The 18858-nt window shown below is 57.0% G+C and overlaps 1 protein-coding gene across 4 annotated transcripts; it reads left to right on the plus strand.

The window, feature by feature from the left end:
• Positions 1-1533: 1533 nt before the first annotated feature.
• Positions 1534-18364, plus strand: RPS6KL1 (ribosomal protein S6 kinase like 1). 4 transcript variants are annotated; one of them, XR_198497.3, is made up of 13 exons: positions 1534-1648; positions 3010-3297; positions 4277-4401; positions 5254-5346; positions 12802-12849; positions 13226-13358; positions 14120-14728; positions 15108-15197; positions 15339-15421; positions 16524-16619; positions 16902-17008; positions 17890-18032; positions 18171-18364. XR_198497.3 is itself a non-coding variant. In XM_004739253.3 (12 exons), the coding sequence occupies exons 2-12, from the start codon at positions 3033-3035 to the stop codon at positions 17954-17956; spliced, it is 1716 nt and encodes a 571-aa protein (XP_004739310.1). In that variant the 5' UTR covers positions 1534-1648; positions 3010-3032; the 3' UTR covers positions 17957-18364. The 4 variants fall into 4 exon arrangements, 3 of the variants coding, with proteins under 3 accessions (XP_004739310.1, XP_004739312.1, XP_004739311.1); XM_004739253.3 differs by having other exon boundaries at positions 17890-18364; XM_004739255.3 differs by having other exon boundaries at positions 3129-3297; positions 17890-18364.
• The last annotated feature ends 494 nt before the right edge of the window (positions 18365-18858 follow it).

The following is an 18858-nucleotide window of genomic DNA, read 5'->3' on the forward strand; positions in this document are numbered from 1 at the left end:
GAGGGAGAGAATTTTAAGCAGACTCCATGACTGGTGTGGAGCCCCACTTGGAGCCCCACACAGGGCTCAATCTCATGACCCTGAGATCATGGCGGGAGCGCAAATCAAGAGTCAGCCACTTAAGTGACTGAGCCACCCCAGTGCCTGGACCAAGAACAATTTCAGAGGAATGCTGAAGAAGAAAGCCTCATCAGAGCAGGTTCAAGAAGAGGAGAAGAGAAACTGGAGACGGTGAGCATATACCTCTCTTTTAAGGAGCTTTGCTACAAACCTAGGGTGGTAGATAGTGGGAGAAGGGAAGCCAAGAGTGATTTTGTTTTGTTTTGTTTTCTTGCTCTGCTTTTAAAATGGGAGAGTCGGCATTATGCTTGTATCAGACAAGAACAATCCAGTGGGAGTCAAAAAGTAATGATGCAGGACAGAGAGGGGAGAATTGCTAGAGAAGTTTTCTTGCGCAGGTGATGGGATAGGGCGGATCCCAAGTGGAAGTCTGGCCTTTGATGGGTCACAGACAGGTCATCTGTGGGAAGAGGTGGGCAGGCATTGTGTGGGTGCAGACCTGGCTGGCAGGCAGATAGCAAACAGAAGAAGAGAGCTCCCGTGTTTTCAAGGGAAGAAGGAAGTGTGTCTCTGGCTGGGAGTGACGATAGTGGAGGAGGCATTGGGTTTTAGGAAAGGGGATTATGTTAATGTATCCAGGGAAGACACGGTGCACTAAGGACAGCAGGAGTGCAGAACTGGGGTGCTAGTAAGGGTTGTATGCCCACTTCGGTTATCACTTCCTCTGGAAAGCCTTCTGACCCCCCAGACCAGGTCATTCCCCTTGTTGTGAGTCTCATAGGCCCTGTGGTGCTCCTCTCACACAGATCTGATCCCAACTGGAATGAAATATCAACTGTATTCTGTGGTTCTTTAATCCCTAGATCCCTCCCTAGACTGTAAACCCCTGAAGACGTGAGCAGAGGCTGTCTGTTCCAGCGCTGGGTCTCAGCATCTCCTTCCTCCTGCATAGTCATGTCTCAGTACAAAAGTATTAAATAGTTGAATGAAAGGATGAAATAATGAGAAAAGTCCCAGAAGCGGCATGCATGTTTTCTAGTCGGCCTAGATTTCTTTCTTTCTTTCTTTTTAAAATTTATTTATTTTGAGAGAGAGACAGAGAGAATGGGGAGGGGGAGGGGGAGAGAGAGAATCTCAAGCAGACTCTTCGCTGAGCTGAGCGTAGGGCCCTCCCAGAGCTCGATCAGGACCAAGAGAGCATGACCTGAGCTGAAACCAAGAGTCCCAGCTCCCCCGACTGAACCATCCCTGCTCCCCTAGTTGGCTTAGATTTCTGAAGCAGGCTCTCCCGGTCGTTACGGACACCAACCCCCTCTCGCCCACCCCATTCCCTCTCCCAGGTGCGGCTTCACGGATGCTGGGGCTTTAAGAGCCGCAGAAGCGGAGCCGGGTGCTGATTGGCGGTTTATTCTAACGCCGGGGGATGAGCTCATCCGCAGCCAATGGGCAGGCCGCACCCGGCCAGACCCCCGCACCCGGCCGCAGGGCGCAAGGCGGCGCGGGTGCCGCACAGTCTCCCGCACGAGTGAAGGGGCAGTGGCGGCAGGGGTAGGTCCGGCCGCGCGGACCGAGCTCCTGGCTCGGGCAGGTACGGGGTTTGCCCGGCCCCTCCTCCGGGGCCCGGTCCTCCTGGCGAGGGCGTCCCCTCCTCTCACGCGCCCAGCACGCTTTCCTCCGTCTCGCCCGCGCGGGGTGGCGCACCTTGCGTGCCGGGACTCGCGGGCTGGGCGCTCCGCTTCCCGTGTCCAGGCGCCGCCCGGCAGCCCTGTCCCGCGACAGCCAGCCCCGCGGGGTGGCCCGTGGGCCTGACTCGGGCAGCCCAGCCCCTCAGCCTTGGCACCCCCACCCCCACCCCACCCCTACACAGGCCTCAGAGCTGCTGGTCCCCGGGGTGGGGGGAGGGCTGGGCGGAGCCAGAAGGGTGCGGCATCTCTCCCTCCATCCCCTGGCCGCATCCTGGACAGGGTTCAGCTCCCCGCTTGCAGATATGGGTTTCCCTCCCCGCCCCATACCCCATCCTGCTCTATCGAGTCCCTTTCTCCGCAGAGCCAGAGGTGGCCTAGTCTTGGAAGTTCAGGCCCTGCCTTTCTCAATGGGGCCTTAGAGAGCACAGGTGCCACTGAGGCTGGGTTGGGGTGGGGGAGGCAGCTCTGCTGGCCGCTCTCAGAGTCCCTTCCTTTCCTGAAGCCACTGCTCTTCTCCCTTTGGCCACTTGTGTCACACTGCTTGGGGAGCAGCCGCTGTCAGGTCCTTGGAGGCCATGTGGCCTCCAGGTTTACTCAGCCAGCCAAGAGGATAGTGCCACTGCCTCCCTGGGGCAGGGTTGGCCCTGACCTCCTTCCTCCACCTCCGTCCAGAATCTGTCCCTCCATCAGTTTATCTGCCCACAGGTTTAAGGCCAGGCCTTGTGCCTAATGCTCTGCCAGGCTCTCTGGGGTGGGGTCCTCACTTGCTGACCTCGGCACCAAAGGAAATAGAAATAAAGCAGGGCAACTCTCCTGTTCAGAGGGAGGTGCCACTGAGCTGAACCCTGAAGGATAATAAGATTCCTGTAGGAGGAGTATGACCAGGAGAACAGGCAGGATGGAGGGAACAGTGTGAGGAACAGCCTTGGCATGTGGTCAACATATGTTTACCATGTGCGAGACACCAGTCTGTGAGAACCCAGGAAGGACGTTCTGAATCACAGATATCCTCAGCTCTCTCCAGTGCTCACGAAATACCTGTTGATCTGAATTTGAATTGAAAGGAGGAGCCCCAAGCATGTTTTTATTCTATTATCACCATTTACAAAAGGTGTGCCCAGTAAAGGGATGTTTCCTGCACCAGCTCCATCCCTCCAGTCCCTGGAGGTGAACATTAGTCTCCCATCCAGCGGAGGAAAGCAGGGTAGAGATGGGGGTGTTGTTCCCAGCCGTGGCCTCCCTGGGGCGTCTGTTTAAATTTCAGGTCACCAGCACAGGGCTGCAACCATGAGCCTGGTGGCCTGCGAGTGCCCTCCGGGACCTGGCCTGGAGCCTGAGCCTTGCTCTCGAGCTCGGTCTCAGGCCCGCGTGTACCTGGAGCAGATTCGCAACCTGGTGGCTCCTGGGGCCCCTGACATGACCAAACGTGACTACCTGGTGGATGCCGCCACGCAGATCCGGCTGGCCTTGGAACGTGATGTCAGTGAGGACTATGAGGCCGCCTTCAACCACTACCAGAATGGCGTGGACGTGCTGCTGCGCGGCGTGCATGGTGAGGGCCAGACCAGCCAGGGGCGGGAGCCACTGCAGAAGGGTCGGCTTGGGGCTCAGTCCTCCGTCCGTCTGTGCTGAGTGAGCGGGGCCTCTGGGAAGAACGGTACTAATCGCTGGCCTGTGTGAGCGGTTCCTATACGCCAGACCTAGTCTTGGAAGTTCAGGCCCTGCCTTTCTCAATGGGGCCTTAGAGAGCACAGGTGCCACTGAGGCTGGGTTGGGGTGGGGGAGGCAGCTCTGCTGGCCGCTCTCAGAGTCCCTTCCTTTCCTGAAGCCACTGCTTAGGCCAGACCCTGGTCTAAGAGCTTCCCTCCCAGTAATGCGAGTAACTCCATGCGTTGTCGATGTCGTATAGAGGAATTACTTTTATTCCTATTTTCCAGATGTGAAAACTGAGGCACCAGGCAGTTAAATTACTTGCTTCAGTTTCCATAGCTCTCATTGGCAGAGCTGAGGTTTGAACCGTTGGGGCTCCCGAGAAAGAGAGTGCAGCCTGTACAGGGCAAAGTGAGGCACTGTCTCTCCAGGGGAGAGGCTGGCCCTGAGGCCAGGTGCCCCTGAGGGCAGTGGGGGTCGGGGGTAGGTGTCAGTAGGAGTCAGGCCCTGCTTCACGGGTCCCACCTCCCTGCCACAGAGCCCCCCACCTCCGGGGCTTCGGACTGCCCAGTGAATTCGTTCCTCTTCCAGTCCCAGGCCCCACTCCGGCCGTTTCACACTGGGTGTCAGAGACGGCAGAGGGGTGTTTTCTGGGAGCTTCTGTCTCCTTCTCTGTAAATGGACACGGAAGTCCCCACTCTGCTCCTTCCCCCAGGGTGTGTCTCCCACCCGGAGGAGGGCTGGGGCGCCGAGTCGGGGCATGGTCTGCAGACCGGCCTCGGAAGCAGGCGCCCTCTCTGCTGGAGAGCAGAGGGCAGGCGGCGGGATCCACCCAGCCCTCTGGGGCTAGGGTGGATCCTGGTGACCCCCTTACCCCACAGTTGACCCCAACAAGGAGCGATGTGAGGCTGTGAAGCTGAAAATTACCAAGTACCTACGGCGGGCCGAGGAGATCTTCACCTGCCACCTGCAGAAGACCCTGGGTGGGGGAGCCAGCCCTGGCACGGTGAGGAGACCCGCTCCCCAAAGGCCTGGGGGCTCTGTGGGGAGAGAGCTGAGCTCCGCCTCCCCACAGGCCAGAAGGCTGTCACCTCCTGTCTTGGGCTGCGTGCAGGGACAGGGCTGTCCCCCTGCTATCCCGCTGGCTCCCCCAATCTCCCACACCCAGCTAGTTCCTTCATTTTCAGACACTTAGTGAATCATCTCCCGGCCAGTCTCACCCCCGCACAGGGCGCATGCACACACACACACACACACACACACACCTCCAGACTCTCACGCATGGCTCGTACACAAGCTCCATGTGTACACACTCGAAGTTTCCTCCATCTGGTGAAGTTTGAATGGCCTCAGGGAGCACAGCTGACCCTTGAATGGGTTTGAACCACGTGGGTCCACTTACACTCGGGGATTTTCGAGAAATGCACCACGGTGTTGGAAATGTGTTTTCTCTTCTGCATCTTATTAGGCTGCTTTCCCCCAAAGCAGGTGCCTGGGCCACATGCCATGTTCCCTGAGACCCACATGGCCCCGGGTTATTTCCCCACCCCTGGGAGTGGCTGCCTCCTTTGGGTGGGGCTTTTAAGACGGGATCTGAAGGCAGAGGACTCCCTGGGTCTTGGAGGGGGGTTAGTGGGGGGGCGGGGGTGAGTGTAGAGGGCGGTGTGGTGACCCGGGGCCAGGGTGGGCCCGTTGCCAGTCAGGGCCAGCTTCTCCCTCCCTATGAGGCCTGGGCTCCAGGGACCTCAGGTCTGCCCCCTCATGCCTCCTACACGACAGCTGGAGGAGGGCCTGGCCTGGAAGCGGTGCCTGAGGAAGGTTGGGCCCTGAGTCTGGGGTCTGTCTCCCACCTCTGCAGGGCTTCAGCACGCTGAGGCTCCGGCCCATCCGCACACTGAGCTCTGCCCTGGAGCAGCTGAGGGGCTGCAGGGTGGTCGGGGTCATCGAGAAGGTGAGTAAGCTGACGGCCCCGCTTTTGGTGCTGAAGGAGACGGGGTAGGCAGATGGGGTGGTGGGTGGGGAGAAGGGGCTGGCAAGGGGTCAGCGGGGCCCAGGGGAGGAGAGCAGCTGTGTCCAGGGCTCCCCACCCTTCTCTCCCCCCAGCACACATCAGTCAGGTCCTGGAGAGGAAAAAGGGAGCAGAAAAGGCAACAGCCCCTTTTCCATGGCCTGGAGCTCAGGGCGCCACTCCCTCAGAGATTCAAGACAAACCAGCAAGGCAGTGCCCAGGGCCCCCCCGCCAGCACATTCTGCCCCGCTCACTCCCCTTCTGCTTCTCCACAGGCCCCCACCCACTCTCCCTGTGCACCCCAGGGCTGCAGGCCTGCTGGAGATCCCCCGCCCGCCCCCCGCTCCCCGAGTATGGCTGAGGAGTTCCTGTGGTGGAATTTTACACTCCTCTCCTAAGGCCTGTCCTGCAGAGGGTCCCGGCGCCCAGACGGGCCTCAACAGTTCTGCCCATCCCCTGCCCTTCCCCTGCCCACCCTCATCCTGACCCCGCCTGAGGCCTTTTCCCCTCCTGTGGGGCAGGCAGGGGGATAGGAGCCGACATTCCATCCTGAACGGTGGGACACTCATCAGAGCTGGAGAACCAGAAGGCCAGACATTTGGGTCAGATGAGATCTGAGCCAGTACTCGGTTGCCCTCTGCCCCAACCCAGGCCACACCTGAATTGTTGCTACTCAGTTGCTATGGGGTTCGCAGACTGGCTGTTCATCGGCATCACCTGAGGGAGCTTCCTAAAAAGAGATGTCTGGGCCCCACCCCGGGCCCGTTGAGTCAGAATTTCCAGGGCTGAGCCCAGGCAGTGTGTAATTTAAACACGCCTTGGGGGATTTTGCCGGGCCTGGGAGCCCATAGAGGCCGCCTGCTGCATGCCCAGTGTGGCCGCAGCAAACCCCTTCACCTCCCGGTTGGTTTCCTCATCTGTAAGCCGGGTAAGAGTCCTCCCCCGCAAGGGGGCATGTGGGAACTAAAATGAAATAATTTTTGGGAAAGGCCTGGCACACGCTGAAACATTTGATACGTGTTTGATGGTTCTAAATGCTAGCGACCAGGGCGGGCGGGGAGGCGTGCAGGCTTCCCGTCCCCCAGCCGCGCTCCAGCTGCTTCCCTGGGTGTCTGGAACGGGCCCCAGTCTGTCAGCCAAGGGCCGGCCGGCTTCCATCTGCCTTCCCTCCAACGGCACTCACTGGGCTGTGCGGGCCCCGGCCAAACACAGCGGCTCCCGCAGACCCGCCAGGAGGAGACAGCCGCCACCTTTTCCTTACGTGGGATCCTGCTGAACCGATAGGTGGTGTGGACAGGGGGCTTCCAGGTCCAACCGGTGTGGGTTACGGGGAGTTACAGTGACCCGACTTTGTTTTTTTAATAATCGGAGTTTGCCGAGGTTTGGGGATGCAAATGTATACCGTGCGTTTCCGAGAAGGAGGCCTGTGATAGAATTTCCCGAATCTGTCTGACCCCGGGACACGCATATGCAAAGCATTTTCAGAATCCAATATTCCGAGGCCTGTGTGTATGGAAAGCACACATTAAGGCCAAGCCCAACCATTCTGTTTTAAGATTGTCTTTCTTTCCTTACCCTTACCCTTTCTGGGGCACCCAGCACACCTCCTCCTGAGGTCCTGCTTCCCTTTCCAGGGGCATTTCCAAGTCAGGAACACCACGGTCCCCAAATTAGGAGAGAAGTTAGGGCCCCTCTGGGGCCCAGATCCTTGCAGCCAGGCCTGAATGTGCTGCAGGGGCAGATCCTGGCAGGAGGGGGCAGCACAGGCCAGCAGCCCCCGGGGGTGGGAGGGTGGGGGGGGTGGAGGGGGGGTGCAGAGCGGGGCCAAGGGCCTGCTCAGGAAGCCTGGAGTTCCCCCCTCACCCATGCCCAGTTGTTAGGTGAACTGGTCTGGAAAGGGATGCCTAGGGGCTAAGGAGGTACTAGCAGGGAGAGGGGGTTGCTGGGAACTGTGAGGGGTATGGGGGGGCCGGGACTGGATAGGTCTCTGGCTAGAATACCCAGGGGTTTGCTCTCCGGGAGCATGGGGGGCCTGAGAGATATCACCACGTGTTTGCTGAGCCTCATGTAGAACCCAGGCATGGGGAAGAAAAAGGCCATCCAAGTCACTTCTTGTTATTTTGGCTCAAATACAGGGGTGTTTTTTAAAAATTATCATTCCTTACCAACATTTGAAAACTGGCAGGTTTCACATAGAAGTCCAGATAGCCTGCTTCTCCTGCAAAATTGGAAGATCTGGAAATGCTGGCAGCAAGGGGTCGAGCAAGGGCAGCAAGGGGTCGAGCCGGGGGGAGTGGGGGGGAGGCGCACTGCTGGTTTTAATGGGACACCGGTCCTCGGGTTTGCTCCTGTCCCTGCCCTTCCCCCTGGGTACCCGTCCCAGGCGCCAGTGGGCCTTGGAGTCAGAGAATGTTTGGAACTTCTGGACTTGGTTGCTCCATGAGAGAGAGCCCTCCTGGGATTATGATACTTCGGGCATTTTCAAAGAAAGGGTTGCTGTGTTTCACTGAAGTTTTCATTGTTCTGTGTCCCAAGATCTCAGTGGGTATCTTAAAAAAAAGAAAATCCCTTTATGAAAAGGTGAAAAGGGGGTGCCCAGAACTACCTTCTACCTTCCAAAAAGCAACACTCATCTGACATGAGTAAGGCACATTCTCATTTGCAAAACTGTTGCATTAAACCCTCCAGTTGCCCCAGGGAGAGAGCACTAGACTGTGCAGCCCGGTCCACTAGTCATTAGCCACATAAGACTATTGAAGTGAAAATTAGTTAAAATTGAATATTCTGCTTCTCATTCACACCAACCACGTTTTAAGGGCTTGCTAGCTTTTCGTACAGTTCGTGGTTTCTCTGTTGGACTGTGCAGATCCCTGTTTCTTTCATGCTCTATTGGACAGTGCTGCATTTTATTTTTTTCAAGATTGATTTATTTATTTGAGAGAGAGCGCGCGCCCACGCAGGGATGGGAAGAGGGACCCAAGCAGGCTCCCCGCTGAGCAGGAAACCCAATGCAGGGCTCGATCCCAGGACCCCGTGGTTATGACCTGAGCCGAAGGCAGATGCTTAACTCACTGAGCACCCCCAGGTGCCCTTGGGCAATGCTGCATTTTATTTTGTTTTATTTTATTTTATTTTATTTTTTAAGATTTTATTTATTTATTTGACAGAAATCACAAGTAGGCAGAGAGAGAGAGAGAGAGAACAGGAAGCAGGCTCCCCGCTGAGCAGAGCCCGATGCGGGGCTCGATCCCAGAACTCTGGGATCATGACCTGAGCCTAAGGCAGAGGCTTTAACCCGCTGAGCCACCCAGGCGCCCCCAATGCTGCATTTTAATAATGGTCTGTGTTATAGAGAATGAAATGGAGGTTCATACGGTAAAGTGGATAGCTAGTGCTCTGTCCCCCATAGCACTGAGCAAAAGAGAAGGATTTTTTTGTTTGCTTACTTGAAGGGGAAAATGCCCCTCCACTTTTCATATATGAAAGAGAGAGGAATTTAAAACAGTATATATATTCCACACCATCCTACCTAGCTCTAAGATAAGTGCTATTAATGTTTTGGTCTAATTCTTTTTTTTTTTTTTAAGATTTTTATTTATTTATTGGACAGAGAGATCACAAGTAGGCAGAGAGACAGGTAGAGAGAGAGGAGGAAGTAGGCTCCCTGCTGAGTGGAGAGCCCGATGCAGGGCTCGATCCCAGGACCCTGAGATCATGACCTGAGCTGAAGGCAGAGGCTTAACCCACTGAGTCACCCAGTCTAATTCTTTCTAAATAGATAGGGGTCTGTGTGTACGCATGCGCGTGTGTATTTAAAAAAATATATATATATATGGGGAGCCTGGGTGGCTCAGTGGGTTGAGGCCTCTGTCTTTGGCTCAGGTCATGATCTCGGGGTCCTGGAATTGAGACCCGCATCGGGCTCTCTGCTCGGCGGGGAGCCTGCTTCCTCCTCTTTCTCTGCCTACTTGTGATCTCTGTCAAATAAATAAATAAATATCTTTAAAAAATATATATGTATACTTATGTATATATGTGTGTATATATATAATTAAACATGTTCCGGTATACTGATCAAGTTTTAAATCTGGTCTCCCCAGCCTTCACCGCTGGTTTTTTGGACTCTCTCTGAGAGGACCTTGGCCAGGACAAGGTGGTAGGGAATCCCATTTGGCAAGGGATAGCGGGGAATTATCCAGAGTGTCAGTATTTGTGGGAAACTCAATTCTCCTAAATGACCCCAGAATTTTCTTTCTTGCTTTTTCAAACGTTGCCCAAATTTGGTCAAGGAGCTGGGACCAGGCTGGGTTCCATTTCTGGCTGTTAGAGGAGAGCCCTCTAGTGGTCAGAAGGCAGGTGTCACTGCTGCCTCAGGAAGGACACTGACTGGGGAGCGCGTTGAGGCCCCGAGGGGAGGGCAGTTGCCATGGTCACCTGGCTGTGCCCCACTTGTAGTTAGGTCTCCAGAGCTCTGGGATCAGCCCTGTCTGCATTCAGATCCTGCCTCTACCTCCTTTTTAGCAGTGGGACTGTAGGTAACATTATCTCTCTGAACCTGGACTTCATCAATAAAATGGGTCACTAATGACACCTTGTAGGGCTGTGGGGCTAAAATTAAGTAATCTATATTAAGCATTTAGTGCAGGGTAAGTGCTCTGTTACCAGCATGGGACTTCCTTACGACAATGTTAGGAACAGTCACTACAGATTATTGAGAGAGGACATGTGGCAAGGCAGGGGCAGGCCACCGTTAGACTTGTCTGCTGGAAGAGGTTCCCCCTACTGACCTAAGGGAGGTACGGCCGTGACCCCATTTTGAAGTTGAACAAGGTTCAGAGAGGCAGTTTGTTTGTCCAATGTGGTAACTGGCCTTCTCCTGGCCTTTATAGGAACAAAGGGACTTTATTTATTTTTTTTTAAGATTTTATTTATTTATTTGACAGAAAGTGAATGAGAGAGAACATAAGCAGGGGGAGTAGCAGGCTGAGGGAGAGGGAGAAGCAGGGGGAGCCTGACGAGGGACTGAACCCCAGGACTCTGGGATCATGACCTGAATTGAAGGCAGACACTTAACTGGTTGAGCCACCCAGAGAGATGCCCACAAAGGGCCTTTTTTTTTTTTTTTAAATTGTGTTGTTAGTCCCCATACAGTACATCATTAGTTCTTGATGCAGTGTTTCAGGATTCATTGTTTATGCACCACACCCAGTGCTCCGTGCCATCCATGCCCTCCTTAATACCCACCACCTGGCTCACCCATCCCCCCACCCTCCTCCCCTCCAGAACCCTCAGTTTGTTTCTCGGAGTCCACAGTCTCTCATGGTTCGTCTGCCTCTCTCATTCCCCCAATTCATTTTTCCTTTCCTTCTCCTAATGTCCTCTGTGTTATTCCTTATGCTCCACAAGCAAGTGAAACCATATGGTAATTGACTTTCTCTGCTTGACTTATTTCTCTTAGCATCATCTCCTCCAGTCCCATCCATGTTCATACAAAAGTTGGGTATTCATCCTTTCTGATGGCTGCGTAATACTCCATTGTATATATGGACCACATCTTCTTTATCCATTCGTGTGTTGAGGGCATCTTGGCTCTTTCCACAGTTTGGTGATTGTGGCCATTGCTGCTATGAACATTGGGGTACAGATGGCCCTTCTTTTCACTGCATCTGTATCTTTGGGGTAAATACCCAGTAGTGCAACTGCCGGGTCATAGGGAAGCTCTATTTTTAATATCTTGAGGAATCATCACATTGTTTTCTGAAGTGGCTGCACCAACTTGCGTTCCCACCAACAGTGTAGGAGGGTTCCCCTTTCTCCACATCCTCTCCAACACACGTTGTTTCCTGCCTTGTTAATCTTTGCTAGTCTGACTGGTGTAAGGTGGTATCTCAGTGTGGTTTTGATTTGAATCTCCCTGATGGCTAATGATGATGAACATTGTTTCATGTGTCTGTTAGCCATTTGTATGTCTTCTTTGGAGAAGTGTCTGCTTGTGTCTTCTGCCCATTTTTCAAAGTGATTATCTGTTTTGTGTGTGTTGAGTTTGAGGAGTTCTTCATAGATCTTAGGTATCAGCCCTTTGTAGTGTCATTTGCAAGTATCTTCTCCTATTCTGTGGGTTGACAAAGGGCCTTTCTTTTTTTTTTTTTTTTTTTTTTAAGATTTTACTTATTTATTTGGCAGAGAGAGATCACAAGTAGGCAGAGAGGCAGGCAGAGAGAGAGAGGGAATTAGGCTCCCTGCCGAGCAGAGAGCCTGATGCAGGGACCTGAGATCATGACCTGAGCCGAAGGCAGCAGCTTAACCCACTGAGCCACCCAGGCGCCCCACAAAGGGCCTTTCTATGTATGGCTTCAACAAACCAGTAATGAGGGAAGGTGTGCATTTATAATTCCTGTTTGGTAGATGAGAAAATCAATTCACTTGCCCAGGTTTTAAACACAGTGCCCCTTTCCCACCCCAATCCTAGGATGCAGCCTTTGTGACTGCCCAGTGGCCTGGCTTCGGGGGAACGGGGGGCCCATTTGCCACTAAGGGGGGGTGCCTCCAGGGCAGGCAGCTAGCCAAGGAGGCACGCCATCAGGGTGCTGGGCTTGCCCCCACATGCCCCTCCCCCAGCCAGATCTTCATCCTTCCTGTCCCGGCATGCTCCTGCTCCCTCCTGTGGCTGGGGTCCACCCCTGCTCACCACAGAGATGGGTCAAGGGCCCAACTCCAGACAAGGCTCCGACCCAGCCATTGGCATATTGCTGCCTTGGACCAAAAGCAACAGAAGGGGGCTGTTCTCCAAAGACGCCTCCAGAGGGAAAGATTATTTTAAAAAAGAGGAGGAGCAGGCAGGGGAAGGGACCCAAATGAGCGTGCCAAGCCTGTGTGTGCCCAGGCACAGCCCAGCCCATGAGTGACCTTGGGCCACACTCTCAGAGCCTTAGATGCTTCACCTGTCAGAGATCAGAACAGGTGACTGGCTCTGAGGTCCCCCCAGTCAGGACACCCTCAAACCCAGCAGGAGGGACGATGCACCACACCCGGGTGAGGGGTCTCCCTGCTTCATGCAGGACTCTGGGAATACAGAGCTGGACAGGGGAGTCACTGCTCTCACATTGCTCCCAGCCGAGTGGGGAGACAGGAAGTTAGACCCTGTGATCGGGCTCCCAGCCTGACCGGAGGGCTGGCACCAGAGCTAATGCCGCAGGTCTAAGGAAGGGGGGCTGAGCAGGGCAGGGTTGACGTCAGCTCAGTGGGGGGCCAGGAGCACACTCCACCCCACTGCAGCCTGCCCTCCTCCCTGCCTGGGAGTGAGTTGGCCTCGGTGGAGGAAATGGGGGGCTGGGGCTTGGGCCCTGGGGCCCCAGGAACTAGCCTGTGCCTTGACTGGTGCCTCCTGGACCTTGGCAGGTGCAGCTGGTCCAGGACCCAGTGACCGGAGGGACCTTCGTGGTAAAGGCAGGTGCCACTTGGTCCCCTGCCATCCTGCATTCCCCCGGGGCTTCTCACCGCTCTTGGAAACGCCCCTCTGAGGAGCCTCCTGCCCAGAACCAGTATCTGGAGACCAGGCTCTCTCCAAATCTAAAAGCTGAGCATGTCCCCTGCCTCCCAGACAGACACACGTACTGTCTCTTCCTTGTTTTGGAGGGTGGAGGGCCTGGATTCCATGGTGGGAGCAGGGGTGAGGCCCGGGTCAGGAACTGGAGGGAGGCGGTTGCTCCCCGGGGTGGCTTCTAACTTCCATCATCTGTTCGCCCCTAAAGCCAGGCTAGGACGTCCCCTCGCAGGGCTCCGTCTGGTCTGGGCCGCGCTGACCCGCCTGCCCTCTCCCCAGAGCCTGTCCAGGTGTCCTGTGGCGAACCGGGAGCGACTGACCATCATCCCGCACGGTGTCCCCTACATGACCAAGCTGCTCCGCTACTTCATGAGTGAGGACTCCATCTTCCTGCAGCTGGAGCACGTGCCAGGTGAGGGGACCTCGGGGCTGGGGCATGGCCTCGTTCATCCCCGGGAAACGCCAAGCACGAGGAGGGGGTAATGCGCTAGAGGCACGGCGCCGGGCAGCGGACCTGGGTTTCCTGGGGGAGGACGGCGGGACCCGGCTGGCGCAGGCGACATCTTGAGGAGGAATTTCATGTCCTGGGCTGGGAGAGGGTGTTGACGCAGATGTCCCCTGTGTCACCATTTCCTCCAGTTTGGGCTCTTTTCATTTTTCCAGTCGACGCCCATTCTCTGGAGTGGCCACACAGGACCGTGGTTCCTAGGTAGTGAGGACAGCAGTGGGGCCGTGGAACCCATCACCCCAAGCACAGTGGTTTTTGTTTTGTTTTGTTTTTTTAAAATGAGGGACATATCCTTGGGCCATGATATAGAGTCACTGCAGGGCCATGCCTGGCCTGTTTTACTTGGTTAAATTTCATCCTACTGTTCTCCCTAAAAAGTAAAAAAAAAATTATAATATTTTGAGCACGGGTGAACCTACCACAAAAACCAAGGGTAGGAATAATAATTCACAATTCCCTTGGGGTTATGCGCCAATTTTGTGCCAACTTGTGACACCGGGTCCCCTCTGGGTGAGCCAGAGGGAGAACAGAGGGCGTTCAGGGCTGGTGAGGGAGGGGCACAGGTGAGGACCATGGTGGATAGTGGGGAGGCAGGAGTTGGGGACCTGGGTCCATGCTCTTCTTCTCCCCTGTCCCCATGCTCCCTGCTCCTCTACACGGCCCAGGAGGCACTCTCTGGTCGCACCTGCTCTCCCAGGAGCAGCCCCAACAGTCTGGGGGCAGATCTGGCTCCAGCCCAGAGAGGATGAAGGCTCCACTCACCCCACCCCTCGGCCTCCAGACCCCAGCACTGCTTCCCCGGGAACCCACCTGCCTGCAGGACAGAATCCTTCTGGAGCCTCCACGGACTTCCCGGAGACTTCCCCCAGCCAGGGAGGCCCCGCCCGTCATGCCCCAGAGCGAGGCTGAAGGCGACCCCTCTGCCGGGACCCATACTTCCCGCCCCTCGGACTTTCCGAAGGCCCCAAGTGGCCGCCTGCACCTCCAAGCCAGGCGGCGACCTGGCCAGAGCTCGGACGTGAGGCCCTCTTGGGGGCTCCCTTGGGTTCATCAGGGGGCCGTCCGGGTGCTGGGGGCCTGTGGCCGAGGCAGGAGTCCGAGCCGCCCCTTAGCGGCTAGGGCCCGCCCAGGGTCAGGCTGGGGCGCCTGGAGAGTGAAGGAGGAGCAGGTGAAGCAGTGGGCGGCGGAGACCCTGCTGGCCCTGGAGGCGCTGCACCAGCAGGGGGTGCTGTGCCGAGACCTCAACCCCCGGAACCTGCTCTTGGACCAGGCAGGTAGGCGCCCAGGCCAAGGAGGAGGAGGGATCAGGTTGTCCTCACCCCACCCCCAGACTGAGGAGGAGAGGTCCTCAAAGTCCCAGGGACCTCTGAGGCCGTCTGCTTCCCCTGCCGACCCCCGGCCTCTTCCTACGGGACCCCGCCGAGTCTCGTCAGCCAAGGTTGAGCCTGAGTCCCGGGCAGCGGCTCCTAGGAATATCGGTTGTCCCTGGGCCTTAGGGGACCTAGGGAGGCTCTGCCCAGTGCAGCCACTGGCTCCTGCTTGGAGCCTGTCGGGGGAAGCCCTGGAGTCCCCCTTCCCCATGCCACCTGCTCCAGGACGACTAAACACAAGTTTTCTTCCCCTTTGTCCTCCCTACGCACGCTGGCTGAGAAGGTCACATCCGGCTCACGTATTTTGGCCAGTGGTCCGAGGTGGAGCCCCACTACTGCAGGGAGGCCGTGGACAATCTCTACAGCGCCCCAGGCAAGAGGGGAGGAGGGGCTGCCTCTGTGGGTGGAGCCGTGGGCGGAGCCGGCAGAGGGAAGGGGCGGTGTCTGGGGAGGCGGGGTAGAGAGACCAGCCCTCTTGGGTGAGGCTGGGACACGTGTGTTCTTATTGCCACAGAGGTGGGGGGCATTTCTGAGCTGACGGAAGCCTGTGACTGGTGGAGCTTCGGGTCTCTGCTCTATGAAATGCTGACGGGAACCGTGAGTAGCTGGGCCGGGGGTGGGGCCCTGGGGGGTGTCCCCGACTGCAGGATGGACTCAGTTTTGTCCAGCCAGCCAGGGTCGGGGCTGAGGGTACCTGGTTTTCCAAGACCTGGCTGTTCCCCCTCCCCGTCCCCCATAGCTGCCCCCACAGGCCCTGAGAGCCCTGGGAAGCCGCTCCCGCCCAGGTCACGGGCACACTGGGCGCACCTGCCACCCTAGCAGCTAGAGCTAGTGGGACGGTCGTCAACTTAGGTAAATGAGAGTTGAGTTGGGATAGTCAGGGAGGGTTTCCGGAGAACACCTGGGTGTTCTGGAGGGAGGCTGGGATTGGACACAACCCTTCATCCCTGGAAGGCCACGGCATCATTCCTCCCACCCATGCCCGTCTGGGCTATAAGGTCCAGTTTTGGCAGAAGGACAGCGGGCTCTGCCTCCGTGCTTCTCTGTGAGCACAGCATCACACGGGGGCTGGTTAGGCCAAGCAGCAAAGGCAAGGCCAGACTACAGCTGAGCAGGAAATGGCGGGAGTGGATGAAGTGTGTCTGCTAAAGAGTCTCTGAGAGCCCCAAGGCTGGGGTTCTCTCCCCTCCGCCTCCCACCGCCTCTCTAGCCCAGGGCTCCTGGCCTTCCTCCTGGTTGCATCTTGCAGCTCTGCCTGACTCCCTAGAGTCCTCTCCGTGCTCCAGGACTGCAGGGTTCTGGAGCACAGGGAGCTCCTGCCTTGGCCCTGACAGTGGAACTCCATGGCCTGCTGTGGAGATTTTCTTTCCATAAGGAGACAAGTTCCGGTATTGTTCCTGACAGATGCCTGCCCTGAATGCAACCCAAGATGGATGCATCTGGCAGGCTTGGAGCCAGGGAGCCCTTTACCTCCCTGAGCCTGCTTCTTGAAGGTCCTAGAACTTATTTTGAGGGTTGTGGTGGAAATTACGGACAAGGGATGTCAGGCATCTTCTGCCACGCGGCAGGAAGTAACTCCAGAGCAGGACACCTCCCTCCTCCTCGTCCCCATGGGCCGTGACTCAAGGGGAGTAAAGCCTGGCTGCCGCTGGCACGGACAGACGTTGCTGGGGTTGACCCCCGTCCCTGTCTCTCCCAGGCCCTGTCGCAGAGCCACCCCTCAGGAATCCAGCCCCACACACAGCTCCAGCTGCCTGAATGGCTCAGCCGCCCCGCGGCCTCCCTCCTGACCGAGGTGAGCTACGCTGGCCGAGAGGCAGCTACGCTGGCCGAGAGGCAGCAGCCTCTAGGGTGGAAGGCAGGAGCTGGGAGGGCACAGCCCTGGGCTGTGTCTGATGCGGCTGCAGGGGGGGAGTGGGGACAACAAATCTGCCCATGCTGCTATCCCAACAGCACTGGGGTTTCGTGGGCCGGGAGTGGTGGCTAGGACCCCCACCCCGCCTCCTGCCCCACGTCAGCCCAGGCCTCAGCGAAGGGGCTGGGAAGGCCCGTCAAGCCCACTGGGCTTTTTCCACAGCTGCTGCAGTTCGATCCTGCCCGACGCCTGGGTGCCGGAGGTGGCGGTGTAGACAAGCTCAAGGCGCACCCCTTTTTCAGCAGTACCCAGTGGAGCAAACTGGGGGGGTAAGAGGGGCCAGAGTGGGTCATGGAAGCTGCTGGACTAGTCTGGATTTTCTCTCCCCTCTGCCTGTTGCCCAGAGCAGGCCCATCTCATCAGTGACCCTTGGGCGAAGAAGGCGGGGCCGCTGCCCCCCGCCACCGCTCAGCACCACTCTTGGGCGTTGTCGTAACCATCACCACTGCCCAGAAGGGCCTGGGCGGCCTCCAGCCAGCTCTGGAGACCCTTTCTGGTCACTGCTGAGGGGGAGGGACAAGGAGAGCTCAGCCGGCTGGGCAGCTCGGACCCCTCCGCCCATCTGCTCTCCACCCACCAGCCAACAGCTCTCTGTCCCTTGACCGCAGACCTGCCGGGTTACAGGTGCCTTCCCCAGCCTGAGCTCTGAGCTCCTGGCCGCCTGCTGAGTGGACTGCAAGCTCTTGTGACTCAGCAGCTGCCCTGTGCCCCATGTGGGACATCTCTGGAGACTCATCTGAGGATACGGGTCCACTGAGCCAGTGGCCGGCCAGCCTGCTCATGTTAGCCGTGCACCTAGGGGGCCTCTTTCCACTCCCAGGCTCTGCCTGCACGGGTTGGGGAGCTGGGAAAGCGGGGAGGCGGCTGCAGGGGGCAGGAGGCCAGGCGGGGGGACAGGACGATCCACTCCCCACCCTGACCATGCCCCCTACCTTCGTGCTTTCCGATGGGAAAACAAAGGCAGGCAGGAGAGGGAAATCAGGATAAGGAAGGGGAGAGGGAGTCACTTAGTGCCCCTTCGTCATTTTGAAAACAGAGTAAAGGGCTCCCTTCCCCAGCTAGCCCACCAGAGTGGAGAGGGGAGCTGCCCCATGGGCCTCCAGGCTGGAGCCACTACCACACTCTGTACCCATTACAATTCCCCTCTCAGGCATTTGTCCTATTTACCATTTTGCATCTTCGTCTTGAGGGTCCATTCAATTCATCGTCCACTGTGACTTCACAAAACACATGGAATGATTGCCTAAGCTTTTAGCCAGAACCAAAAATGTTTCTGGTCCCTGAGGAACCGGGGTAAGTAGTTACCTCAAAGAAAGTCCCCTCCCAGGTGTGGGGGCCCTCTGATTCCCCTGGGGGCTCACCCTGTCACGGGGGTGTGGCACCTAAGAAGGATATTTCACCAGACCTCTGCCCCCAACCTCTTCCTTCCAGTGTCTCACCACCACCACCACCAGGGGGCGCCAGACACTTCATCAGTCTGGCTGTGAAGGCCCAACTCTAACTAGGGGAAGGGACGACTCCTGCAAAGGGCAGGCTGGGGGAAACAGACTGCGCGTGTGCTTTCCCTGGGGCTTGCCCATACCTCCCCCACCCCGTCCCCTAATAAAGCCTGCCATTGCCTATGGTGTTCTTGCCTCCTGAATGCGACCAGAGCAGCCCTGCTGGAAGGAGAGTGGAAGGCTCCCTCAGAGAAGCTCCATGATAGTCATGAGCTTGGGGTCCACGAGAGGGTACGAAGCGGGGGTGATGGTGAAGGGCATGCCAGCCTGTGCCCTGCACAGCTTTGAGCTGAGAGGAAGGGATGGCATACAGGGGGCCCTAGAATCTGTGGGAAAGTCTTACAAGGGGGGCATGGTACCTGGGGGGCGGGGAGGGGGGGGGGACAGGACAGTAGTCTAATCCTCCTCACAGTGAGCCCAAAGATGGGTGGTGGCTTCCATTAAAGACATGAAGGTAGGGCTGGTCAGAGCCGGGGGAGCCTGTTAAGTCTGTGCTTTTGCTATGCTATCAGACCGGACTGCTTCCAACCACCGCCACATCAAGTGTGAGTTGTTTCTGAACTTCTGGGCCTCATCCGTGCAACACACACTTGCACACCTGATACCTTGCTGGGCCCTGA

This window comes from Mustela putorius, unplaced genomic scaffold (assembly GCF_011764305.1).
Source record: "Mustela putorius furo isolate JIRA1106 unplaced genomic scaffold, ASM1176430v1.1 tig00000129_pilon_pilon_pilon, whole genome shotgun sequence".
NCBI lineage: Eukaryota > Metazoa > Chordata > Mammalia > Carnivora > Mustelidae > Mustela > Mustela putorius.

Excerpts from the sequence above, each read along its gene's own strand:
- RPS6KL1 (XM_004739253.3), top strand. The coding sequence starts at position 3,033 with ATGAGCCTGGTGGCCTGCGAGTGCCCTCCGGGACCTGGCCTGGAGCCT. Across the intron at positions 12,850-13,225 it reads GAGGGACCTTCGTGGTAAAG|AGCCTGTCCAGGTGTCCTGT; the intron begins GCAGGTGCCACT and ends CCCTCTCCCCAG. Across the intron at positions 13,359-14,119 it reads GCAGCTGGAGCACGTGCCAG|GAGGCACTCTCTGGTCGCAC; the intron begins GTGAGGGGACCT and ends TACACGGCCCAG.